Source organism: Trichophyton rubrum (assembly GCF_000151425.1).
Source record: "Trichophyton rubrum CBS 118892 genomic scaffold supercont2.6, whole genome shotgun sequence".
Lineage (NCBI taxonomy): Eukaryota > Fungi > Ascomycota > Eurotiomycetes > Onygenales > Arthrodermataceae > Trichophyton > Trichophyton rubrum.
The window spans coordinates 1,108,687-1,134,088 of record NW_003456423.1 but is presented as its reverse complement, the minus strand read 5'-3'; the positions used below and the strand labels follow the sequence as shown (position 1 = coordinate 1,134,088).

The 25,402-nt window shown below is 47.1% G+C and overlaps 9 protein-coding genes across 13 annotated transcripts; 3 read left to right on the top strand and 6 right to left on the bottom strand.

Moving 5' to 3' along the window:
- Nucleotides 1-5: 5 nt before the first annotated feature.
- On the bottom strand, nt 6-3,087 carry TERG_05832 (uncharacterized protein). 3 transcript variants are annotated; one of them, XM_003233915.2, is made up of 3 exons: nt 1,221-3,087; nt 1,011-1,163; nt 6-915 (listed from the first exon to the last, which is right to left on the bottom strand). In XM_003233915.2, the coding sequence occupies exons 1-3, from the start codon at nt 2,634-2,636 to the stop codon at nt 886-888; spliced, it is 1,599 nt and encodes a 532-aa protein (XP_003233963.1). In that variant the 5' UTR covers nt 2,637-3,087; the 3' UTR covers nt 6-885. The 3 variants fall into 3 exon arrangements, with proteins under 3 accessions (XP_003233963.1, XP_047606703.1, XP_047604487.1); XM_047750039.1 differs by having other exon boundaries at nt 1,011-3,087; XM_047748504.1 differs by having other exon boundaries at nt 6-1,163.
- A 4-nt stretch (nt 3,088-3,091) lies between these two features.
- Nucleotides 3,092-4,672, bottom strand: TERG_05831 (uncharacterized protein). Its single transcript, XM_003233914.2, has one exon. It carries the CDS (start codon nt 4,078-4,080, stop codon nt 3,757-3,759), a length of 324 nt encoding a protein of 107 aa, XP_003233962.1. The 5' UTR covers nt 4,081-4,672; the 3' UTR covers nt 3,092-3,756.
- Nucleotides 4,673-4,809: 137 nt separating this feature from the next.
- Nucleotides 4,810-5,231, bottom strand: TERG_05830 (uncharacterized protein; the record flags this gene model as incomplete). Its single annotated transcript, XM_003233913.1, has 2 exons — nt 4,810-5,040; nt 5,121-5,231. 2 exons carry the CDS (start codon nt 5,229-5,231, stop codon nt 4,810-4,812), a joined length of 342 nt encoding a protein of 113 aa, XP_003233961.1.
- A 434-nt stretch (nt 5,232-5,665) lies between these two features.
- TERG_05829 (uncharacterized protein) lies at nt 5,666-9,094 on the bottom strand (the record flags this gene model as incomplete). Its single annotated transcript, XM_003233912.2, has 2 exons — nt 5,666-6,415; nt 6,488-9,094. The coding sequence occupies 2 exons, from the start codon at nt 9,092-9,094 to the stop codon at nt 5,666-5,668; spliced, it is 3,357 nt and encodes a 1,118-aa protein (XP_003233960.2).
- A 667-nt stretch (nt 9,095-9,761) lies between these two features.
- Nucleotides 9,762-13,127, top strand: TERG_05828 (uncharacterized protein; the record flags this gene model as incomplete). Its single annotated transcript, XM_003233911.1, has 1 exon — nt 9,762-13,127. The coding sequence occupies one exon, from the start codon at nt 9,762-9,764 to the stop codon at nt 13,125-13,127; it is 3,366 nt and encodes a 1,121-aa protein (XP_003233959.1).
- An 814-nt stretch (nt 13,128-13,941) lies between these two features.
- Nucleotides 13,942-15,276, top strand: TERG_05827 (uncharacterized protein; the record flags this gene model as incomplete). Its single annotated transcript, XM_003233910.1, has 4 exons — nt 13,942-14,059; nt 14,214-14,347; nt 14,407-14,590; nt 14,648-15,276. 4 exons carry the CDS (start codon nt 13,942-13,944, stop codon nt 15,274-15,276), a joined length of 1,065 nt encoding a protein of 354 aa, XP_003233958.1.
- A 1,128-nt stretch (nt 15,277-16,404) lies between these two features.
- Nucleotides 16,405-21,218, bottom strand: TERG_05826 (uncharacterized protein; the record flags this gene model as incomplete). The annotated part of the gene is made up of 5 exons (XM_003233909.1): nt 16,405-17,207; nt 17,279-17,900; nt 17,971-20,498; nt 20,554-20,908; nt 20,970-21,218. 5 exons carry the CDS (start codon nt 21,216-21,218, stop codon nt 16,405-16,407), a joined length of 4,557 nt encoding a protein of 1,518 aa, XP_003233957.1.
- Nucleotides 21,219-21,313: 95 nt separating this feature from the next.
- TERG_05825 (40S ribosomal protein S11) lies at nt 21,314-22,531 on the top strand (the record flags this gene model as incomplete). Of its 3 annotated transcripts, XM_003233908.2 has the most annotated exons (3): nt 21,314-21,863; nt 22,157-22,395; nt 22,463-22,531. In XM_003233908.2, the coding sequence occupies 3 exons, from the start codon at nt 21,314-21,316 to the stop codon at nt 22,529-22,531; spliced, it is 858 nt and encodes a 285-aa protein (XP_003233956.2). The 3 variants fall into 3 exon arrangements, with proteins under 3 accessions (XP_003233956.2, XP_047606701.1, XP_047606702.1); XM_047750037.1 differs by lacking the exon at nt 22,463-22,531 and having other exon boundaries at nt 22,157-22,413; XM_047750038.1 differs by lacking the exons at nt 22,157-22,395; nt 22,463-22,531 and having other exon boundaries at nt 21,314-21,925.
- Nucleotides 22,532-22,977: 446 nt separating this feature from the next.
- Nucleotides 22,978-24,615, bottom strand: TERG_05824 (uncharacterized protein; the record flags this gene model as incomplete). The annotated part of the gene is made up of 1 exon (XM_003233907.1): nt 22,978-24,615. The coding sequence occupies one exon, from the start codon at nt 24,613-24,615 to the stop codon at nt 22,978-22,980; it is 1,638 nt and encodes a 545-aa protein (XP_003233955.1).
- Nucleotides 24,616-25,402: the final 787 nt, after the last annotated feature.

The following is a 25,402-nucleotide window of genomic DNA, read 5'->3' as shown; positions in this document are numbered from 1 at the left end:
AATATATAAAACCGAGCCAGGTATAATAAACAGTAAAGAGATGGTATTAGGTATAAACAGGAGACAATACGAAAGCACGAAGAGCATAACAGAAAAAGTCATGATAAAGTAGAATAGAGCAAACGAAGTCTCATTGAACACATCAAAGAGCAAAAGAACAAGCCATGGGGGCCTTAATGGATGCAAATATTACAGTCCCTTCGCTTCTGACACCGGCTATCATCACATCAATTAAACAGATGAAAGCCGAGCAAAGCGTCAAGAAAAAAAAAAAAAAAAAAAATGGTCATGTCGCTACAAAAAATACATCAAGCTCTCCCAGTCTTGTGCATGTAGATACGTCCAATAATTACAGGGAAAAAGAGGCGAAAAGTAAGATCCTAGGAAGCGTGGAAAGCCAGAAATGGTGTGCTGCTAAGGCACCTAGGCCTGGGAAAGCGAGCCTTGCGGAATCGTTAATGATTGGCTGGTCGGGCATTCTTTTTTGGTTTCATGGGAGGCTGGCGAGTCATGCGGGTGTCGGTTGGTCCAAGACAGCATGACATGGCATGGTATGGCATGGGTTCTTGTCCTTGCCATGGAGTATGGATTGGCTGAGTTAGGATAAAAACGGCGGCTGGTATTGCTTCAGAAATCGCAGCATCGGTATTAGTTATCCGTCCCGTTTCAGGCCGCGTGTTTGTTAACGTAGGCACACGCAATAAATCCCCAACCCTTGTAAATTGTTTGTAGCACGAGGAAGAAGAGTGTGCGAGGCTGAAAAGGCCAGCAATTAGTGGAAGAAAATAAGAAGCGTCTGGCTCTTGAATTCCCTCTCTCGCGTACGACAGCTAAGAGTAGACCTCTAGCGGGTGTAAATAGTAGGTAGGGTATCTTGATTCACTCTCAATAACTTTGGGCAGAAACCATAGCAGGCTGGAGGGAAGGGAGTTAGTATTTATATCATAGATACAATTTGCCGTTGTGAGAAACGGATTAACAGTCCACGGCAATGAAGTGTGGGAACTTACTGGACTGTTGAGAACGTTGTTTCGTTTATTTCTGCCTTTCTTTATGTGGTTCTTCAGAGCACTTGAATCGAGAGGCTTGAGCAGCTCGAAACTGCAGAGGAGTTCGTCAGAGACGGACATAATGGCTCCCCAATTGTCGAATGCGCCGCAATACTATGAAAACAGTTAGACGACTTTAGTGTAACATTAACAGGGGAAAGAGCAGCTTACATTAGGAGCAGAAAATACAGTGACAAGGATGCGATCGTTAAAGAACTCATACCCGTCCTCGACAACCATGTGTGCGCGACAAACAAGGTCGAAGTCGTGTCTCTGCAGGAATTCCATAATGACCTTTTTACCAAAGCAATAACTTACGCCTCGTTCGTTAGGCTCCCAGTCCTCTTCCATTTCCGCTGGATCGCTCCATAGTAGATCATTCAATAGTCCATAATCAGGAACGTCAGTTGGTCGAGCAATACCGCGGATATCGTCCATGTGAGACAGGCTGGGAGAGAGGCCACCATGAACGCAGAATATCTTGCCGGCAACAATAGCGGCGATGGGAAGGCAGTTAAATGTATCGACGAATGTTTTCCAAATCTTAATATTGCATCGTCGTTTGCACTCATCGTAGAAACCGTAAACGCGTGTAACGTTGGCGCACTCATGATTTCCGCGAAGTAGGAAGAAATTCTCGGGGTATTTAAGCTTGTAGCAGAGTAAGAGAAGGATAGTCTCTAGAGATTGTTTCCCTCTGTCGACATAGTCACCAAGGAAAAGATAGTTAGAATTTGGAGGGAATCCACACATTTCGAAAAGTCTGATTAGGTCAGTGTATTGGCCATGAACATCGCCGACGATCTTCACTGGCGCTGAGAGCTCGAGTAAAGCTGGCTGCGTCAAAAGAAGTTCGCGAGCAGCGGTGCAGACGGCAATGATTTCAGCGTTTTTGAGGCACACTGCTTTCGTGACTTTGGTGGAATAGCCAGCATCAAGGAGTCGCGTTATCATATCGTCAACATCGATAGACTTGAGCGCTCCGATAGTCATGCCGGGGGATCCGTTAGTCCCATTCTGGTCTATTACCGACCTGGCGCCGGACTCGTTCAAGACGGGGTTGAGAGAATTCTCTCTCTTAATCAGGATGGACTCGCCGGCCTTTTGAGCAACGGTCGTTGGAGCAACATGTTGCGGACCAGCATCGGACACGTGGTCAACTTCTCCGGATTTTTGTGCGGCCTTGACATCCTTGTGGCCACGACCGATTGATGATGAGTGTGGAGGGGAAGGTGGTGGGTTTGGCGCTTCATCCTGCAAATCGTCCTGTGAGCTGACTGGTGGAATTGGCAAGGAAGAGCCAGAGAGGTTGCGGGCATGTCGCGAAATAGAAGAGCGAGCAAAGGCAGCGTCTAACCCTTCGGGAGGAGCACTGTCTGAGCGCGCAAGGGTTCCATTAGAGGCCCTTGGGCTGTCCGTCTTATCACTCCTGCCACTTCCTGGTATCTTGGAACGAATCGAGCCACGGATGGAACGGCTGGAGTCCTTTGTGTCGGATTTTGAGATTGAAGGATACGCTTGTAAGCCTTCGACCTGCAATCCTCCCCCATTTGACCGGGACACATTCTTCGATTGCTGTTGTCCCATGCTGAAGAGGACTTGTATCTTGGTCTTGTTTGAATCCTGCCTTGATTTTCCTTTCGTTTCTCTCCTCTATCTATTCTTTGCTGTTTCAGGTTGCTCGAAGAAATGACCGTTAAGGTGGCTCGAAGAGGGTGGAGATGAAGCAGAGGAAACTAGCCTCTACAAACGAGGTAGTGTGCGACAGTATCCTGCAAGACTTGATGGTGGACGTAAGGCGGTCGTCCAGGTTATTGTGAGGAGGAGGAAGAGGAGCACGACGACGGTGAAATGGCTCCAGGTTCGTAGATTTAACCGCTCGTCTGAGCAAGGAGGAAAACAGTGGGAACGCAAGAGAAAGTAACGCCTTTTGACGGGGGTGGCAGGGTCAGGATCTGGGCACTATAGGATTTTCCAGCGGTATCTACGGGTAGTGGCGAGTTAGTTTCAGGTCCACAAAGAAGCAACCAGCGTCTCCGGCAGGCGATCCGCAAACGAGCGAGCGCTGGTAGACCGCAGGATGGTCGTAGATTGATTCCTGCCGGGCTGTGTATATGTTACGCACCTATCTGGCGGCGAGAGAGCAGGGAGGAGGGGTGGTGGTGGTGGTGGAAGGCTCAGCGAGATAAAGGGACTCAAGTTGAGCAGGGGCAAAGCTGCAGACCGACTTGCGGGTAGAGAAGGGCCCTAAGGAGTGTCGGCAGACATTAGACGTAGCAAAACACGGAATCTGCGGCAGGTTTCGTCGTCGTCGTCGTCTTCTTGTGCGTAAGAAGCTGGACGGGTGGCTTGCTGGCGGGCGTTCTTGGTCACGGCTTGGACGGAGGTTGAGTTGAGGGCGAGAAAGTTCGGCGATGGTTTTTCCCTTTCAAGATAAAGTCGAGATGCGGGAGCAAAAAAGGCAAAAAAAAAAAAAAAGGATGGAAATGGAAAAGGCGGACAGGCCGGCGCCGGAACTTCGTTTTGCCGAAGCGCGCGTGGCGACCTCAGGTTATTTTGACCTTGAAGATATCAAGCTGGGACGACGATACAGACAGAGATGGTGAGAGAGCGCGACGACGAGACGGGAGGAGGGAAACAGGGAGAGTGACGGCGGTGGTGACGATGAGGAGTCAGTTGGAACGGGCGTCAGCCTTATGGCGAGGTATCACAGCGCCAGGGCTTGCAGCAGCGGCAGGGAGTACAGAAGTGCACAGCAAAGACACACATATATAAGCCAGCTATCGACTCTGATGGAGCACTGAATATGGAGTACGGATGCTATCCTTCGGCCTGGAAGTTCGATAAGCAGATATATATACCTACTCCGTCTATCAGTCGCCTCGTGTATCAGAAGCTGCTTGAGCTCCATGTTGTTGCTGATTCTGACGATCCAAAAGCAATATACGTGCCCCCAACCAGTTCGTCCAATGTGATGCTCGCTTACCGTCCCGAAGTGCGAATCACAGTGGACGCTAATTCTCGGTTTCATCAAATGGCCTGTTGTCGCTGAGGCCTGGCCAGGACTAGTCCAGCAACGGCTGCAGATCCATCGCGAGGGTCACTGTTCCTCCACGATAACTGGATATCTGGGACGTGTTCCCGCGAAGTTTATTGTTCCGACTGAAGAGACGAAAAAGGCGACAAAGAGACTCGAGATCATATTTTATGGAGTACTGTCTGCATTTTCCCAATATATTCGGTCTAAATATATTCGATTACTACACCCGTCTGCGCAGTCCTTTGCAAGTAATACATTTGCTACATATATGCAGGTCGATATCGTGGCAGCCTCCTTTGGTGTGACCTGAGCGTTCAGGGAGGGAAAAAAAAAACACCTCTCCATGGACTCGGCGTGCAGAGAAGCTCACACACTCCAGGCTGCCGTTTTGGGCTGTGCGTAGCTATATCGGATGCACCCTATGTTCCAGCCAGCAGTCCTGCGGAACGTGGTTCCTGCTGATCGGGTCCTCCATGTTATTTTATTCCTTTTTTTCCCCTCTGTCTCTGTGACAATAATTTTCCCTACTCTTCCCGTCCTTGTTTCTCCCCCGCCGCACGTCAAGGCGCACAAAGCACCCCAGTCCAGCTTTCTTGGCTTTTTTATGCACCCGTATGATTCAGCCCACTTCGCCGCTGTCGGAGGGGAATAAAAAAAGGGGGCGTCTCTCGAGTTGCCTCATTTGTTTTATCGTCAATGCTGGGACACTGGCCATCACTCTCAGCCACCGTGTGCACCTGTCGTAGATTTATCAAGCTCGATCTTTGTGATGTGCTGGCCCGGAATCACAACCAGCCCAATGAACCGCCGGGTCATGTCAGTATTAAAATCGAGTGGTTCGTTGCAAGGCGTCTTCGGGCCTTCCGTCTCCTCTGCAGAGGCTTGTTCAGCAGGAGCTGACTCTGTCGGGCAGCGATACTCATGCGTGGTGCTCAGTATCATGTTTCGGTCCTATTTTTCACACAATATCCAGAGTTTAATCATCCGCAAGTCCCAATGTTGAACCGGAGGAATGGCGCAGGTTTACCCACGTTATCTGTGCATTTGAACAGACCTACGAACACTCGCGAGTCCGAGGTGTGCACACGAAGGACCTTGTCCACCAGGCTCTCAAGGTACTCCCGCGCTTCGTCTCTCTCCATTGCAACCTGCTGTGTCATATGCTCCTTGTCTAATTATTCCTCATCGCGTTGTCACTGGTAATGTCGAATTTGGCATTTGGCTTCCTCTTGTTGTCGTGTTTTCTCTCCTATCGAGAACCTTGGCGCCCGGTCAAAAATAAGTCACGTGAAGTATTAATTAGTGCAAAGCTTGGCTTCACTTGTGCATAAAATTATGCGCATTGAGATATCTCAACTCCTACTGAGCAAACGGTGAGCCGAATCGAAGGACGAGGAGACAGGGACAAGGAGCGAAAAAGCGGAGAAGAAAGTTGATAGGCAGGTAATCTGGGGCACCCTGGGGATGGACTCAATATATAGACACTTTCATCCCTTTTAAGATTGATAGGATTGACCAGGGAGAGATGCTTAATCACTGCATGTTTGCTGGGCATCATCATGGTGACCACGGAGTACTATGTACAAACATCCCACATTTCCATCCCAACACCACAGAGAACAAGGTACTCCCTGTCTTGTCCGCTGGCTTGCACTGTGAATTGATCTATTGCGGACAGATCGGCCACGGCGGTGTACATATCGCCCTGCAGAGATACCTGAACATCCCCGTCTATACTATCAACCAATGCAGACCATAGTTTGATCCTTTGGTCATTCCCGCTTGATGCGACAAGGAATCCAACCATCCTTTTATCCGCTCCATGTTCAATACACCGCACCTGGCAGATGGCATTGATTGCCGAAGCATGCGCATTTGGATACGAAACCGTTGAGAAGCGGCTGATAAGGCTCGGACAAGGCCCGGAGGTTGAAGACTCCGAGAATCTGAGGGTCGAAAAGGCGAGGCAATTATCATCTCCACCAGTGATGAGCAGGACTTGTGCCCCTGGTAGCGGGAGCAGCTCCATTGCCTTTATGCTGCTCTGGTGTGCGGTTCTACGATCTCCCCATTTGATCGACACCGGCTCGGCAGGGAACGGTACGTCATCCCTGCGCTTGATGGATCTGCCGCCTAAACCAAAATATGGCTTGATCGATGGTGTCAAATCCCAAACTGCTATGTGTCCATCTGTCGACCCTGTGATAAGTTGCAGCTCAGAACCCGACATCACTAGCCGGATTTGTGTAAGGCAGTTGCTTGTGTATACCCCCTGCGCTAGGAGTGTAAACTCTCCACCCTCTGCAGACGACAAGTAGTGAAATACCTGTGGGGTACGTACTTCCCGTTAACGTCATGTTACATAGGCGTTCAGAAGTAAATTGAGGGTTTCATTTACCTTTGCAGTCGAATTAGAGTAGGCCATGGCGATCAGGAATGATTCACGCCCGCTATCATCTGCTGTGACGTTGATAACGTCGAAATGTGTTGTCCGTAGATCAGAATTCACTCGAGACTTGGGAGCTTCACTTTCATTCAAAACACCGATCCCAAATCCAGGTATCCATCTAATTCTCCAGACATAGAACTCCTCCCTTCCGGCACTGCTGAACAAAAATCTGCCGCTCGTTGACCATTGGAGGTGCTGCAATCCTGCGCTATGTTTCTTGATGGCTCGTATGGAACGAAAGCCATCCTTCCCTTCTGCCCCTTCGTTAAGCGTGAAGAAACGAATTTCGGTATCTTCAGCGCCGGTTGCAAGTACCGTCCATGGGGCCTTAGCGCTGTCAACCTGCATTTTGGATATTGACATAGCTTTTATTTCCCTGCCATGCCCCCCTTGCCTTACACGGTGATGACACTGAAATTGCTCTGACATAATATTAAAAGTTGATGCCTTAATCCACAAGAGCACATGGCCCATATTCCCGAAATGGTATGCCCATCTTCTATGAGCCCCTCCACATTCAACTGACAAGATTTCTGTCTGAGTTGTCTCATCCCATAAAACGAAATATGTGCTTCGGAACCCCCATAGTATCAGGTGTCCTGTCTTAGGATCTAGCCTGGAACCCTCAATATACGCGCCGAATGGGGCACTTATCCGGTGAAGTGTTTCCATTTTGAACTGAATGCCCGATCTGTCAAGTCGATGGATGCAGTAGGTTCCATCCCTTCCGGTTGTAATAAGATCCACAAAACTTGAGTTTCGGTCTTCCCGCAAGTAGGTGATGGACGTGACTGCATCCTTTTTGTGCGCTGGGAAGACACATAACGGATCTTCTGGCACTTCTCTCGGTAATTCAAAGCTAAAACGAAACACGACAATGTTTCCCCATCTAGCGCCAAGGATCAGCAATGACATGGAGGGAATTGAAAGAGCACTTGAGACCACAAATTCTGCTGGCAATGCAAGTTGTTGATTTGCAAAGACTTTAGGGGATGGCGAAGCCTCAATAATAAGGAGGTTGGCGTGTGAAAATGCCCTAGAGCTGGTGATAAATGTAACAGGGCAGGTATCATTGCCATCATAGCCCTTGGGGGGTTGGATGACGAAGATATCGGATATCCCTTGGCCTATATCTGCGAGCTCCTCCACACGTCTTTCTTTGTGACTGTACCATAATATTCGCCCAGTACTCGTGCCGATTAGACCAATCTCCCTCTCTGGAATGCCAGTTATCGCCCCGTAGGAACCTACTCCCCCAATAATAGGAACGGTGCTCCACTGTAGCACACTTCCGTCCTGTGATCGTATATCCTGCGGCTCGGGTGTGGAAACCTGACCAAGGAGGGCAACTCCTTCAGTAAATGGCGCGATAAAAGAATCTTCTGAAATAAATCCAAAGGAATTTATTCTACCATCACTCCTAGAATTCTTTGTGCGCCCATTACTCACAGCAGGGTGGTTGTTAATGCGAAGGAATTCATCATAAACTCCATCGTAGGTATAATTCTTTACCCTTCTTCCGGGAATATACGCTCCAGTTAGCCGTGGAACGATGAGTGACGATATATTGCTATCGGCTCCCCCCGTGAGCACGCCAAATGAACCCATATTCTCGATCACATCCATGGACCATATATTTTTCCCCACGTGGTAGGAATAGGATGATATTGGCTTTAAAGTAGTCCTGTTTTTCAGAAGTATATATTGATTATCGATGAGTTCATATTTCGTTGTGAGGTTCCAAAAGATAGAGGTGCAATCCTCGGACCTAGATATCAAGTTGAAAGCGATGTAGTCGTCAGAGACCTCGAAGTCAAGAAATCGAATCCCCCATATACGTGCTTCATGGCCATATTCTTTCGCAAGACAGAATTCTTGCGCCGATGACGTTTCATCGGCTGGGGTTATATAGAATCCAGTTCCACGGCTGATTGTGATGGTTTCGCAGGCTGATAAGTCACCGTTGCTGGTGAGTCCTTGGTGATATGAAGATATATCCCAGATACGGACGGTTCTATCGTCACTGCAGCTGGCAACAAATTTTTTTGTTACCTGTCCACCGTTTATCGGTATGTCTGGGGAAATATCCACTCCGAATATTGACCCTTCATGGCCAGTGAAAAAGTGGTTGATTGTTATAGTATCGTTGGCTTGCTGGCATGGATCTGCATCAAGCGCCAGTTGGCAGGACCATATTATTATCTCGCCAAATACTGTTCCAGCAGCAACAAGGACACGGTTGGAGCCCCAGGTGATATCAGCAGAGTAGAGAATAGGTCTCAAATTCGATCCTAGTTCATGCAATTGGATAATATTTTCATTGCCCAGTTCGGTTTTGTAGGGGAGGAATGTAAGGGCAAAAACTACATTATGTGCAGTAATTAATAACCCCTGGATAACCCCTTTTATTTCGGAGCTGGTACTGGGAACGGTCGTATCCAAAATCCAATCTGGCGCACGACATTCACCGCTTCCTGGATATAGAGATACATTTTCTGTTTCCCTTGATCCTTGCAAATGTAACCTGACAATTCGAAGAGAATATCCTCCCCACATTAAAAAAGTAGAGGTATAATCGTCGCCATCCCTCCAGCACTCTTCAATCGCCTGGATTCCATGAACAGTATTTCGTTCAAACACTCGGAATCGATCGAGCAGGATGCCCTTGGATTGATCAAGTAGTTGAACAAATGGTCCACTCCCATTAAGTAGTAATCTTCTGCCGGGTATATTTACATGTTTAAGGGCCGTTATGGGGAGGCATGTGTCATGGTTCTGTGAATACTTTTAGTGCAAAGCACAAAATTAAAGAGAGGAGGGGTAGCTCGGAGATTCACCTTGATTGAGCATGACATCGATGCTAATTATGTATACAACAAGAAATCCCTATGGAAAGACACCTTATTCATACCAATAATTTATCCTATAACCAACCCTCTGACCCTCCAGCAAATTATCAATTTTTATGTTCAATTTTGGAGGGGAACAAGTTTTGAGTGCAAAATAAAGATTAGAGCCTCAGTTATCCACGTGATCACGCGCCTCCAAGATGACTAAGCTGGTGCCTTGACTAACAGGCTGAAGCGGCTGAACCTTCGATCATCTCGACTCATGTTCATTTCACCCACGGCGACTCTATCCATCTAGAGACAGGTACGAGAACAAGCTGTGATGTTGGAAAGCACTGTGCTGTCCATGTCGATACCGCCGCTGGCTATACGTCATGGGTGTGACTGGGCTTTGGACGGTCGTCAAGCCTTGCGCGCGGCCTATCAAGCTCGAAACCCTTAACAAGAGGAGGCTCGCCATCGATGCATCTATATGGATATACCAATTCCTCAAAGCTGTACGTGATAAAGAGGGCAATGCTCTCCGGAATGCACATATCGTTGGATTTTTCAGGCGAATCTGCAAACTACTCTATTTTGGCATTAAACCAGTCTTCGTTTTTGACGGTGGCGCACCGATACTCAAGCGGCAGACTATTGCAAACCGGAAGAGACGCAGAGAAGGAAGAAGAGAAGATGCTGCAAGAACTGCTAGCAAATTGTTGGCCATCCAAATTCAAAGGCAGGCTGAGGAGGAAGCAGCAAGAAGAAAAGCAAAATCTCAACATGAACCGCAAGAGGAACAGCTGCCAGACGAATTAGTCTATGCTGAGGAAACCCTAATGACTAAAGCAGAGAGGCAAAGGAATAGACAGTTTAGGAAAACTGATGCATATCATCTTCCCGAGTTGGAGATGTCTCTAGCAGAAATGGGCGCACCAAATGACCCCAGGATCATGTCGCACGAAGAACTGGAAGCTTACGCACAGCAATTTAAGTCTGGCGAAAATATTAACCTCTATGATTTTTCAAAAATTGACTTTGACGGGCCATTTTTCCTCAGCCTGCCTGCTAGCGATCGGTATAATATACTGAATGCCGCCAGGCTTCGAAGCAGGCTACGAATGGGGTATTCTAAAGATCAGCTAGATACCATGTTTCCGGACCGTATGGCTTTTTCCAGATTTCAAATAGAGCGAGTGGCTGAGCGTAATAACCTTACTCAACGTCTCATGAATATCAGTGGGATGAATGGCGATAATCTCGCTTACGGGAGCGGGTCTTCCCGGGTTGCTGGAGAGAGAGACAGGGAGTACGTACTAGTGAAAGACAGTGGAGTTGAGGGTGGATGGGCTCTTGGTGTTTTGGGTAATAAAGAAGGGTCTAGTATAAACAAGCCCATTGAAATAGATAAACAGGAGGAATGCCACTTGCCGGACGACGATGATGAGGGCGAAGAATTTGAGGACGTGCCTATTGAAGGCCTCAATCGCCTTCCAAAACTGCCAATATTTAAACATGGTGTATTCGACGAATCTATCGCACAACAGCATCGCACGCAGTTAGCGACGGGCGAGATGGAAGTCACCGAAGATAGTGTGGACGATGCCTTGTTTGTGGATGATGGGACAGAAGCAGAGGCTTCTAGAGTTGATGAACTTTTCGAGCACATAGAAGCTGAAGAAGCTAAAGATCTTTCCAGAGCAATTGACCTATCCCTGGAATATATACCCGAAGCCGACCATCCTATGATTGAAGAGTGGGCAGGAAGAGCTACAACCAGCGAGGCAGCCAATGCGAAAGATATCCCAAACCAGTCAGATAGTGATGATGATATGGAGTTCTTCTCTGCCTTAGCCAAATCTAGGGTTACAAAGCAATCAGTCAGTAACACTCAGCCTTCTCGCCAATTCTCTGGTCCGCTGCCATTTGAACCGCTGAGGATAATCAGGGGTCCGCAGGAACCTCGTAATGCGAATAAGGATCCAGAAGATACCGACGCCGGGGGCTTTGAGAATTCTGAACCCAAAGGAAAAGAGAAAGAAACTCAACCGCTTCCTCCTTGGTTTACGGGGCCATCTGAACAAAAGGAGTTCATACCAAGAGAGGAGTCTCAGGTTAAGACCTACCAGCAGTCATTACAAACCAACAATATTCTTCCTTGCTCAAATGCTATAGGTATAACAGACAGCGATGACGATAAGGGCACTGAGAAGGAAGTCATTAACCTAGCATCTCCCACGCCGAGTGGCAGTGTCCAGCTACCGACCTCCCCAGTGAAATTGCAGGATGAAAAGATCATGACCACTGACTACTCACTAAGCCCTGCCACTCACAATTTCCCTCATGTACGGGAAGATACCACATCGAAGTCAACGCCTGAGAAAGTCGAAGGGGTTTACCAACCTCAAGAGTTGTCTAAATCTAGTGAAGACACACCCAACACTACTTCTATACCACTGAATCCTGAGGCTAGGGATGAAGTCACGGCGCCTCTGCCTTCTGGTCCCTCAACTCCCAATGTGGGAGCTGAAGGCTCCGAGAACCAATTGGGAGTGTATCCTGACGGGGATGACGAGTATTCCGATCCCGAAGATGACGAACTGATGTATCAACTAGCTATGGAAGCTGAGGAACATGCCCGCTTTGCTTCAACATTGAATTCTAAAAGTCAAGCTGAAAATGCTTTTGACTATGAGCAAGAATTGAAGCAACTTCGTTCCCAACAGAAGAAGGATAGACGGGACGCTGATGAAGTATCTCAAATCATGGTTACAGAATGTCAGCAATTATTACGATTATTTGGACTTCCATATATTACGGCTCCAATGGAAGCTGAGGCGCAGTGTGCCGAACTAGTGACTTTGGGGCTAGTTGACGGTATTGTCACAGACGATAGCGATACATTTTTATTTGGAGGCACTCGGATCTACAAAAACATGTTCAACCAGTCGAAATATGTGGAGTGCTATCTTTCAAGCGACCTAGAAAAGGAATATACATTGGATAGGAAAAAGCTTATTAGCTTTTCTCACTTGCTAGGAAGTGATTATACGGAGGGGATTCCAGGCATAGGTCCTGTGACGGCGCTTGAAATACTCACAGAATTTTCAGACTTGGAAGAGTTTAGGGATTGGTGGTCACAAGTCCAGTTGGGATATAAAATCCCCGATGATCCCCATGAAGGGTTCCGCAAGAAGTTTAAGAAAAATGTTACGAAACTGTTTTTACCTCCAGGTTTCCCAAACAAGGCGGTTGAGAAGGCTTATCTGGAACCCGAGGTAGATTCCGATCCCTCTGGGTTTATATGGGGAGTTCCTGATTTGGATGCTGTGAGACAATTCCTAATGGCAACAGTCGGATGGTCACCGGAACGGACTGATGAAGTCCTTGTCCCCGTAATACGGGATGTGAATCGAAGAGAGCAGGAGGGTACCCAATCAAACATCACTGGGTTCTTCCAAGGCCCTCAGGGCGCAGGAGCCTTTGCCCCTCGACAACGAACTGCAGGCAAAAGTCGTATTGAAAAGGCTTTTGGAAGGTTGAGGAACCAAGCAGAAGCAAAACAAACGACTTTGGGTTCGTCCATCGACGAGGACACTGATTCACCGGAAAAATTTACAGGAGGTGATGATAATGCCTCTGCAGCATCAAGACGACGGATGAGAGCCACCGACACCTCCATCGATGTAGATGATGAAACTGCCAGCAAGCAGCCCCCACGCAAGGCTAGGAAAAAAGAAAAAGATACGAAAACATAATGTACTTGGATATGAATAACAGCGCCAGCGGCAATTTGTACAGCCACCCTTACTTATCAATTGACTTTCTGAGCAGCCCACGGATAATTCTCCGATGATCTGCACGAATGAGAAGGCCGCATAGCTGTTCTAGATTGAACTACCAAATGTAAATCCCCGTCTCCGTTTCAGATCATTCACAATGTTGGCAGACCAGGTGGAGACATGACGTAGAAAAGCGATGTGACGTTTGAGGGCTGCAACTTGGGTCTGGCGGAGGGACGGTGGACGAAAGTAAAACGGAAGTAATTACAAGCCACTCTCCTGCAAGGGACCCCCTAATAGTAACTTCTCTCCTTTGTATCCCTACCAAAATTGTCAAATCGAACAAAGCCGCTTGTGTGACAGCTTTGGAAGCGGCTGAAAGGAGGGATATGCTGAGTCATCAACGACGTCATCATCCTTCCGATATTTAATAACAAAACAAACGCCCAACTCTTCCCACCCAAGTTCAAGCACCCAACTTCGCCTCCAGACGTCTGCCGGTCCCTTGCAACAATACCACACTCGATTAACCGACTATACTGCCAATTGTTACCGCTTCAACGCTGCAACTGAGTCTGCAAAGTCACTATCTGTCACTTTCTGCACCTCTTGACACCAAAGTCCGTTTGATTCCATCAATTTCCTTCCGTTCCTTCCTACAAAACAGGCAAGAAGAAGGATAATTGGAGGAATCTACGGCGCTATAAAGTTGTCTACTTTCGACTGATTGACATTTTAATTCCTATTTCTTTCGTTACTGTTTGGATTCACATACGTGCTGCCGTTCAATATGCACCGTACCTATTCCTTGCGCCAGACTCGTGCGCCGACTGCTTCCCAAATTGAGAGCCCCCCGCCACCAATATCGTCGACCAAGACCAATAGGCTTTTTGGGAACACAAGCCTTGGTACGTTTTACCTGATTTATAGTGAAAAGCTTCACTTCGCTACATCCTCATATTTGCCTGGGATATACCAAGGGACTCTCGAGTAGTAGCGGGAAAATATACCAATACCGACATGGCTTATATATCACCCGGCTAACAATATACTCTTTTTTAGGCCATGCTTTCCGCAAAACAGCCGCCGGCAGTTTTGGCCCTGATCTCGCCAAGAAGCTTTCACAACTTGTGAAGATGGAGAAAAACGTTATGCGCAGTATGGAATTGGTCGGCAGAGAGCGAATGGATGTTGCAGTACGTCTCTTACTGGTGAATATTCAAATACGGAACATAAATTCTAACCTAGTTGGTAGCAACAATTATCTCTGTGGGGAGAAGGCTGTGACGACGATGTTTCCGATATCACTGATAAGCTTGGGGTGCTAATATACGAAATTGGCGAGCTTGAAGACCAATTTATCGATCGATACGACCAATATCGGGTGACAATCAAGAGTATTCGTAACATTGAAGCTTCTGTCCAACCCAGCAGAGACCGTGAGTTCATGATTATGTTGCTTTCCGTTACATGGCACCTAACTAACCCCACGCTAGGCAAACAAAAAATCACTGATCAGATTGCGCAGCTTAAATACAAGGATCCTAACTCACCGCGCCTTGTCGTTTTAGAGCAAGAGCTTGTTCGAGCTGAAGCGGAATCTCTTGTTGCTGAAGCACAACTTTCAAATATTACCCGCGAAAAAGTCAAGGCTGCCTTCAACTACCAGTTTGACGCACTGAGGGAACACTGTGAGAAATTAGCAATTATTGCAGGTTATGGAAAGCACCTTGTCGAACTGATTGACGACACACCCGTTACCCCCGGCGAAACACGGGCAGCCTATGACGGATATGATGCTAGCAAAGCTATAATTCAGGATTGTGAGGACGCATTGACAAATTGGGTCTCGTCCAGCGCGGCAGTTCACTCAAAGCTTTCCACACGATCTCGAACTTTATCCCAACGAAGGCGGAACAACATTTCAAAAGCTCGTGCTGATGGAGGAGGCATGGGCAGCCATGAACAGTCAATGCGTGGAGATCGTGACTCTTGGGTGCCAGCAGAACAACACCCCAATTATACCCCGTCACAAGCAGACGATGACGATATCTATGAAGAAGAAGATGTTGTCCAGAATGGTGAGACAGTGAGAGAGGAGGAGAGAGCACAAGTTGCTGCGTAAAGCAGCTTGTGTGATCCGATCTTGTCCCGCTTAACCTCCTCTTGCGTATACCCTAAAGATGTCTGTATAGCCTTGCTTCGAATCAACCGCCCATCAGGAACCAACCCAGTTACATGACCCCACGCCAACTTAATACCCATTGTTGTCCCTGATGTATAAAGAACACATTGCTCACTTGTGTATTATTGTCTCTCGTCTTATGTCTTTGAGCTACTGCTTTTGGAGTTGGCAGTGGGTAAAGTGAGTACCGAGTGGCTACATGGGTGGTGTAATTCCAATGGGGATCTACTACTTTTCTCCGCAGTTGCTAACTAGCCCAAGTACTCGATCCTCAAAAGATGTGCACTGTTGGCTGTTTTTATGTATGATTTTGCACCATTAGTACCCTTTAATGTTAACAATGTTATAATGTCATGTCTAAAGTAACTGCAAATGAGCCAGCGGTTTGGAAACTAAAAGTATTGTCATATGGAATATCCAGCCTCTTTGCTGTCAATTTGTATGCACGCCTTTTAGGTTGACCTGATTTCTCTATCTAAATGTCATTGAGTCACAACAACTGGCACCTAGTGTACTGGTATGAATTGTATATAAACTAACTTTCCATGTTCTTCAACGAAGTATTCGAATCAACAAGCCAATAATACAATAATATATCCTCTCACGCGCGTGTACTCTTCTTTCCCTCACTACAACTCGTCGTCTATTGAAGTCTCGCCCCGCGTGCCACGAAGATACAATTCCTTTCGTATCTTCTCTTTCCAGTTCTTAGGGCCGGTATGAAGCGACTTTGCGGTCTGCCCAAGCTTCCCCGTTAATTAACCCAAACGCCACATTAGGCGATGCATCATATATATACCCGTGGCATGCTCCGTGTAGAAGTCGAGCACTTTGTATCTTGATTGCGGTCGTGCAGTGTAAGATAAGCAGTAAAATGCGTTATGCCGGTAGTCCTTTGATTAAATAATATAACTTAGTAGTAAATGGGAAGATACAAATAACCTATATAGATCCCTATGCTCATTCCAAAATCCAACAGACCTACACCATTTACAGATCAAGTCATTAATCATTTGGACGGAGGTTCCTCTCGCCATATAACCATCAGATCTGACTCTGAGTACATGGTCAACTCTTCTCAACGGCTTTCACTGTGGCTCTTAACAGACCACTGCCAAAAGTCTGGTTGGGCTTTTCCATCAATTTAGTCAAGAGATCATTCATACGCAAATCGCGCGTTTCGGAATCATTGGAGGTTTCAAATCCGTATACCGTGCTTGCAGTGGCATCAAAATCTATCCCAACACCAATATTTGGACCGTCAGCATATTTTTCAAGAGCCTTTGGCTTTGCAGTGAAGTCAATATCAACTCTTGCTCGTTCTCCTTGTTTCTTCTTGGGTTTATTGACTTCCTCCGGTGAAATTTTGTCTTTTATGTTGCCTAAAAGAGTGCAGCGAATTTTCAACAGCGTGGGTTCAGATCGCTTGGCCCCTATTGATTTGATGTTAACAATTCCGCAATATCCTAGCATTCTAATTTCTTCTTGCAAGGACTTTGCAGTCTCCCAACATCTCGCAATGCCACTCAGCAATTGTTTCAACGAAACGGGGGATAGCAAAGCATAGGAAACCTGCATGCGTATAGCATTGAGGATTAAAGAAGCTCCTGGACTAGGATTTACAGCGGCAGATTGCAGCCCATTTCCCCTGGGAGCATATGTTAAGGTCAAGGGCAAGGTATCGTGCTGAGAGGCCTGTCGCTCGTCCTTGGTTAAATTTTGCGAAAGGGTGTGAATGTGGCTTGGATTGCAGTCGAGTTGAAGCTCCCCTCTATACCGCATCGAGAGAGTAATGCCCTTCACAGCATCCATGCTTGGTTTTGCAGAAATGATAGCCCAACCAGTCTGTTTCTCTAGAGAGTTAACAGAATCTGTGCAGGTCTAGTCAGCCTATCAATTCTAGAGGGCAAATATTGGGCCAAAGGTATGGAAATCAGCTTACCCTGTAGCACTCGGACCTCTTTCTCATCCCAACCACGGCATTCCTCTTTGATACTCTCAGCTTCGCGAATCTCTTGCAACAGTTCTTCTCTTCGCGCTTGGGCTTTCTCCAGTGAGACACTCTTCGCCTCAAGCCTACCCCGTGCCTGAGTGTATTTATCTTTGTAGCCCGAGAGTTCGGTTTCAACCGCTAGAAGTTTCTCTCTGGCATCCCGCAGTTCTTCTTGATCGCAGTTTTCGATTTCATCTATTACTTTCTGGAGATTTTGGGAATCAATCTCTAGCTTGCCATGCCTCTCAATTAAGCCGGGAACCACATTCGCCAGGATATTTTCCTTCTTCGAGAGAATCTCATCGTCCTGTTTCATTTCGTCGACATGCCGATCTAGACCTTGCTTTAAGCCTTCCAGTAGTTTCATTCGCCATTCATACCACATTTCTTTACTTAATAGCCGCGCGTGGGTTTTGACATTCCGGAATTGATTATCCATCAATAGCCGAATATCCGGCGTGGCTGTGATATACTCCTGGAACAATGGGGGATTTTCAGAGTATGTCTCTGCTTCTATAGATCGGATGATGCGCCGGCCTTCAGAAATATATGATTTCAACTCTCGACATGACTGCGAATTTCGTTAGTGGTTAGACATAATTTCTTCTTCTAAACTCGAAGACCCCAAATGGTGAGCTTACATGTTGGTATAATTCAAGCATTGGTAAAGTGCAGAATCCAGCAGCGACCCGGTCCTCGAGGCCAAACTCCTTTGCTCCCTGCAGGCTCTCTGTGCCGCATTTTTCAGGGCTTCCAGGAGCAATGGTATGTCTTCGTTTCGTTGTTGTCAACTCCATGAAGTGTATATTGGTCATTTCAAGAAAGTCGGAAAGCTTTATTGGTTCAACGGGGGTGCTAATACCTCCAGGCAAAATGTTATTCCCTTCTTTAGCCTCCTGTAGGGAAGCTTGGCCGGTTGGAGTATGCACCACAAGGTCTTTGGGGGAAGCCCTATGTTTCCCAGAAAAAATATTTTTATCGATAGATGGCGACACACTCCTGTCATAATGAAGAGTTAATTGGCTAGGTCGACCAGCTGTATTGGCCTTTGAAGCCGGGGCGGGTAGCTTAATATTTTTGACCGGACTGGCTTCTCTTCCTCGAAGGCGTTTTTGTGGTGTCAGATCTTCATCTGCATCATCCATATCAAGCTCAGGGGGTCGTTTCCCAAGGAGACCTCGAGCTGCACCCACATGAAGGCTCTTGCGCCCTTTGAGCTTGTTTTTCTTCGGGGTAAGGCTTGAAATCAGTTCACTTAAATTAAGAGTAGCCTCCTTTCCAGATTCTTGACTAGTCCTGGGAAAATTATCCTCTTCATTTACCTTTTCGTACTCTTGCCCAGTTTTTAACGTATCATCAAACTTGACGCCTCGGTTGGGGGTTGGCTTCAAAACAAACTCTTGGGCATCTTCCCCAATAGAGCGTCGTCTGTCTAATATTTCAGCAATTCGTGGTGAACCCCGTGCCTCACTTCTATCGTGGGAAGCATGGTTTAATGCTTTCAACACAAAAGTTGGTGTTGACTGCCCTGTCAGCGAATTTCTCTGGAATAAAGCAGGTATAGCTTTGACAGGGGGCTGATTTGTTTGAGAAATATGTCGCTTTTGAGGCGATACACTTCTTGACTTGGGTTTAATAGGGCTTCCTTCAGGGGTGGCAGGCGTTAGTTGCCTGACTGTGTGGGGTGACTGTTGTTTCGAGAGAGTTGAAAGGCCTTTGCCTGGAGATGACTGCGGAGGCACTGATCTTCTGGGAGAGCTAGATGGTTGTCGAGATGTACTGTTCAGCCTGGGTATCGCACGCAATGGACTCCCACCTTCTGATGTGACCAGATCTGCGTGTGGCGGCAACGGGGCTCTGGCAGGAGATGCAGGTATATTTTCTTGAAACGGGGAGCTTGGGGGGGGCTCTTCATGCTCGTCAAATATTCTGTTCTTGTCCTTTGGGTTGCTGGCCTGAAAGGGTGCAAGAATTTTGCCCACAGCGTTTGTCATATCCATCCCCATAGTCCCGTCATCGGATGGTTCCGTTCGCTCTTCAATTGGGGGCAATATTCCACCAACCGCACCGGTCATCTCCATAGCGTCCTCTCCTAGATCAGGGTACGCTATATCCCCTTCATCACCGTACTTTGAGTCTTCTTGGGATTCGTAATCAGTTTTCCTGTCGAAATTTTGTTTGTTAAGGACTCCGCCCAGGACGTTGGTAAACTCCATGGTCATTTCCTCATCCGTATCGATGTTGCTCTCTGTATCAGGTCTCTTAGGGGAGGCACTTTTGATACCGCCGATGACGTTTGTAAACTCCATTGTCTGGTCTCCAAGATTTGTTACGGCGGACGTTCGACGAGAGGCTTGTTGATAGCCATAGTTTTGGTAATTCAGATATGGACGGGACTCTTCACTGCTGCCGCTCGTTATATTGCTTTTCCTCCGAAGTATACCACCAACCGGTTTCGTAATGTCCATGCTCATATCCCCATCATCCTCATTAACTTGAGCTGCCCTCATAGAATTTGAGGCAGTCATTTTTGTAGAACCAACGTTCTCCTGGTCGAAGCGAGAGGTAAGATCTTCAGCATCGAATTTTGCGCTCGATCCTTTCTTTACCCAGGGTTGAAAGGCACCGACAATTTCATGACTGGTGAACTCCATGGATAAATCTCCATTTTCGTCAAACTCAATACCTCTGGTCCCAGCCGCCAAAGCGGCTTTCTTCAACGATCGATCCAAACTACTAGAACTGGGGGATGAGTCATTGGACTCAGACGAAAGAGGCTGTTCCGTAACGTTTTCCATGCTCATACTTGTGCTCTCATCTTCAGGCCCTGAGCTTAGCGAGTCACTCCCCATCTCCATATTTCCTTGGGGAAAACCAGTATCATTCTCAGCAGCGGAACCACCGCTGAAGGGACTCGAGGAAAATGCTTCATCGGCTAGTTCTTCCAGATGAGCTGCTGATTGAGGCGGATTGACGTCCACAAATTCATATTTTCCAGGTGAGGATGGTGGTTCAGAATCATCTGACCCCTGATTTCTATGACCAACCATCAAAGAGGAATTCCTGCGAGTTGTATTAACACCAGTGGAAGCGGTCGAATCTTCCATTAGCTCGACAACATTCCAAGTATGTAGCGTTGCCTCAGGTGCAAAGGAAACTCGGCGATTCGCTAGAATAGAAAATTAGAACTATCATCAACAATGGATTCAAGGATAAGTTGTTACCCATAGATTTTCTTCGTGCAGCTCGCTGTTCTAAGATTGCCTTCTTCTTCTCCCGCTCCCGCTCAATTCGTTCTTTCTCCTCCCTATCTCTCTGTGCGGCCATGTCTTTGGCTCTAGACGGTGGTATCGGGTTGAAATTATCGAACGGGTTGATCAAATTGTCGGTGCCAACAACTGGCGCAGCGGGGGTCGAAAGGTCAATAAGATCATCATTCCCAGATGATTTATAATTATTCTCAAAACCGTTACGATGTGGTGTTTTCCTGCGTGTTTCGGCAAAGCTTGGAATGTGGCTTATTGGCGACACGGGAATCGTCGGCTTCAGTATCGACTTCAATTGAACAGCGGCGGTTGACTATTGAAGGAAAGTTAACCCTAGCCCAAAGCCGGACACATAAGCACACAAAACCGCGCACCTTTCTTCTATCATTGCCGCCATTTTTCAAAAGATCCAACCCTCCAGGACCCAGACTCTTGCTGCGAGACCGCTTATCATTCCCCGATGCCCTAGAAGGCATATTGCTCTGCTTCTGCGCAGCACTGAAGTCCGTAGTCACATTCTCTTTGTCAATATCGATGCCGCTGCCTCTATGGGGTATCTGCGCTAGTGAGCGTCGAGCTCTCACACGAGCAACGTTGCTCGGATCGCGGGTATAGGATGACATTGCAGCTCATATATCGGTAAGCAGGGCAAAATAAAAGACGACAAAACCAAAAACGGCGATTCCAAGGATAATAAGCCAGCTTCCAGCGCCGTGCAATGACTTCACAGTCCTTCTCCCCCAAACCGCATCCTGTGCCTCCAAGTCGAGATGTCTGTAGATGCTGTCGCCCTCTCGAAAACGAGCTTGAAGTCGCGTTAAAGATATCATATTACCGTATCTGGACTAGCGCTGTAAACAAAGCAAAAGCCCTAAGCCAAGACACACTATACTATATTAGGAATGGAGCCCTACTTTCTCTCCCACATTGGAAATTGGCGAGAAAAAACATCGAAAGTCAAAGCCCGAAGGAAGATTCGACACTTTCTCGCACCTTTCGACGAACTTCGCGGACTCACGACGACGACCCTTCCGACCTTTCCAACCATAGCCCATTTACCCGCGCGAGCAGGAGTTGGAATACCGCAACCATGGCGACCGAGTTGACCGTCCAGTCGGAGCGTGCCTTTATGAAGCAGCCGCACATCTTCACCAACTCCAAAGTAAAGTCCAAGAGCAAGTCTGTCGGAAAGGGTGGACGAAGATGGTACAAGGACGTTGGTCTGGGCTTCAGAACACCGAAGACCGCCATTGAGGGAAACTACATTGGTATGCACGCAGCAAAGGATTCAGATCTGGGACAATCGCGGTTTTTCTTGCAAGAGGTTTAGAGCTAGGCACAGGACGGAGGACCCAAGAAAAGAGAATGGGAAATGAGAATCTGAAGCACCTATGCTTGTTCATGAAAGTCCTTATTACTACAATGCGGACTGGCTGAGATTAGGAATACTCTGAAGCCCCCGTTCTGTGCCAATCTCGGGAACATGCCTACAAGGATTACAATGAAAAATGTCCTTCGACTAGAGGATTGGAAGTTGATTCTAACGAGTTAATCTTTATAGACAAGAAGTGCCCCTTCACTGGTCAGGTCTCCATCCGTGGCCGTATCTTGACCGGTACTGTTGTTTCGACCAAGATGCACCGTACCCTTGTCATCCGACGAGAATACCTCCACTATATTCCCAAGTACTCCCGTTACGAGAAGCGACACAAGAACCTCGCTGCCCATGTTTCTCCTGCCTTCCGTGTTGAAGAAGGTGATCAGGTCACCGTTGGCCAGTGCCGACCACTGAGCAAGACTGTACGTATTTCCCGATAGGACTGAGGATGTAATAGATCCCGAAAAGGTATTAATAACGATGATCCAGGTCCGATTCAACGTTCTCCGCGTTCTACCACGCACCGGCAAGGCCGTCAAGGCATTCCAGAAATTCTAAATCAGGGCATAATGGCGTGAATGGAAGGTTGTTTTGTCTCTACGTGCGCTGATGGACCCTTACTGCATGACATGATGGGATATATGGTGCCTTAGAAATCGTCAGGAGAAATCGAGATCAGTGGACTGGACAGGACAAGTGAGACAAAAAAAATATGATACTCCAATTAAAACTTCAAGCCCTTGTTCTCCGTTCGATTTCTCTTGTGTACACTTTGACTTTGAAAAAAGAACTCCTTATCTAGGGCAGCGTTTTAGCATGTCTTTCAAGGGGCTAGGTTTTAACTGGAGTTTGTCTAGCTTCCTGCGAAATGAAAATAGGTTTCATTTCCCTCGATAGTTATCATCACAGTATCCGAATGAAACCATTCAATGTTCACACAAGTCTTTGACATAAATCTTAGCACAGGTCCATCAAGTCTCCCTAACAACAGAAATCAACCACCGCTACCATTTCAACATTGTTGCAATACTTGCACGTTTCATGGCGAATGGATCAGCTGCTCCACTGGCCAAATCAACACCATCCCCTGCATCATATTGTGCTTCGTCTTCACAATCAACTTCATCTTCACGGTCAGATTCAAGTTCTTCGTAGTATTGACCAGTTGCATCCTCCTCTTGCTCACTTTCAGTATCTTCTGCATCAGGTTGTGGGAGTTTCAAGCTGTAAGCGCTTATAAAACCTCGTTGAACGCCTTGCAGGTACGCCGCTCGTTTGTCTCCCGGAGATCTCCATGACCACTTCGTAGCAAATAACATGGCTAAAGTAGATATATGGGACTGTGGAACATTGAGTAACTTTAAAAACTGACCCATGCACCTCCCAGAGTGCACATCTGACATGACATTTTTGGACCCAAGTTTTCTAGTAAGGGGAGCTCTGTTGAATTTCGCTTTTTTGATCAAATGAAGCTGCAATAACTTCCCAATGCTAGGGTATTCAGTGGAAATGGAAAACAAGGTATCCGTAGAGAAGGTCGTGATGATAGCCTCGGAAGGTATTATTCCCCAAACTAGCCATTCACCTTGCCCGAAATACCGGCTTTTCCCATCACTGCCATACATGATGGGTTCGTGCCTAAGAAAGGGGAAAACAGAGAACAAGTGAGATTGATTCATCTTAGATGTGTCTAAGATGGAAATATTTGCCTTTCCGGCTCTAAGAGCGCGATGGAATACCCCAAGGGGACTAGTAGACAAGGAGATAAAAGCTGACGAGACATTGATTCTGGTAAGATGCATCCGAACCAGCGTAGATACTATTCGGGGATGAATCGTAGAATGATCGGGTATCGGTGCAGTTGTATCTTGATCCCACATGCCTGCGATAAATTTGTTGGCCGAATTCATGCCACCACTGTTTTCGTCCCAAAACCGAAAGAGCAGCGGAGGGGGAGTTATATCTGGCCGGACACTTTGAAGAGGGCTTGGTAGTAATGGTGATGGTGATGATGACGATGTTGAATTGTAATTGATGGACTGATTAGGGCTCTGTGCTGGTGTCAACGCCTCGGTAGATAAATGCTCTCTAGCTAGTGGAGGTGGCACTGTTGAGTTAGATTCCGGCGTCGGCGGTAGCTGGGAACGGACTGGAGATATTATTTGAACTGGTGATTCTGGTGGAGTTTGCTGAATTCGTGTCCGAGTTGGTGTAGTGGATAAGGAGGATATGCGTTCTAAACGAGCTTCTTTCCCCATTGCAAGAAGATGCGGGATATCGACACCTCGTTGAGCAAAGAGGCGGACCTTTCTATGAGCTGTACACTCAATCATCTCCACGAATAAACTAAGACCGGCCCATTGGGTTAAAGGAGTGCTGTTGACACAGATCCAGATAGGGTCCTTCCAGTGTTTTAGATGATTCCACTGGCTTCGTAACGGCTGGGTTCGAGTACCATCATGAAACCCGCATGCTTTAAGATTGTTTTCAAACGCAATATAAAAGACTTCTGTAAACTTCTCCCAATCGAGTGTGTAGCAGCGGAGCATAACGCATAGAAACGTCTTCATCATGTTATTCCACTTGATCTTTGCTGACATCCTCGAATCAATCTGCGTGTGCTTGAACCTTCGGGAGCGCATGATGTACCGTTAACGCCGTAAGATTGAGTAACTGTATGGCTGCGATGGTGGAACGGGTTTCAGAACAAGAGGCGGGACGGTGCAGTGTGATAGGAACAGACGAGAGAAGAGATGAGCGTATTTCGTGTTAGTTGAACACACGAAACCGACGCGCTGAGAAGTGAGAAGACAGGACATGACGAGAGCAGGACAGGTCTGTTGTCGATGCATTCTGTCTTCGCTGCTATCTCTCACTTCTCACTATCCACTGTATCTGGGGATGTGGCTGTGGGTATTTGATATCGGATATTTGGCAAGGAGGATCAGAAGGTGAGTGTGAAGAAGAGAAGGAAGATAGAGAACGTAAGAAAAATATAAATCGGAAAGGAGAGGAAAGGAGAAGCGCTTGAGGGTATATGGCTTCCCTGTTCTAGGGAGGATATACAGTGTCGCAGCTGAAAAGATGCCCGTCGCTATGGAGATGAACGCCTTCTAATCTCGCCCAGTTAATAAGCTAAATCCTACCCTAACTATCAAACGCTAGGCCAGACGGTGCCTTGGTTCCCGACCCGAAGAACTTATAACAGAGAAAATGAGGTTCAAAAGGAGGGGGAGAATCCGAAAACTAACAATCTGGAGAAATAGCCAGAGGCTTAGACAGCCATCAACTCGGTTACTCCAGAAGACGCATGGGGGCATGTGCTTGAGATACTTAGGCCGACCAACCTTGTGATCCTTGATAGGCCATAACATCGTAGGGATATGCTGAATGGCTGTCTCGCGGTAGTTGGCTCTTTTCAGCTGAATA

Bases quoted from the DNA above. Each gene is read 5' to 3' on its own strand.
- TERG_05831 (XM_003233914.2), bottom strand. From the start codon at position 4,080: ATGAAACCGAGAATTAGCGTCCACTGTGATTCGCACTTCGGGACGGTA.
- TERG_05832 (XM_047748504.1), bottom strand. From the start codon at position 2,636: ATGGGACAACAGCAATCGAAGAATGTGTCCCGGTCAAATGGGGGAGGA. The intron at 1,164-1,220 runs GTAAGCTGCTCT...CTGTTTTCATAG, and splicing joins CTGTATTTTCTGCTCCTAAT to TATTGCGGCGCATTCGACAA.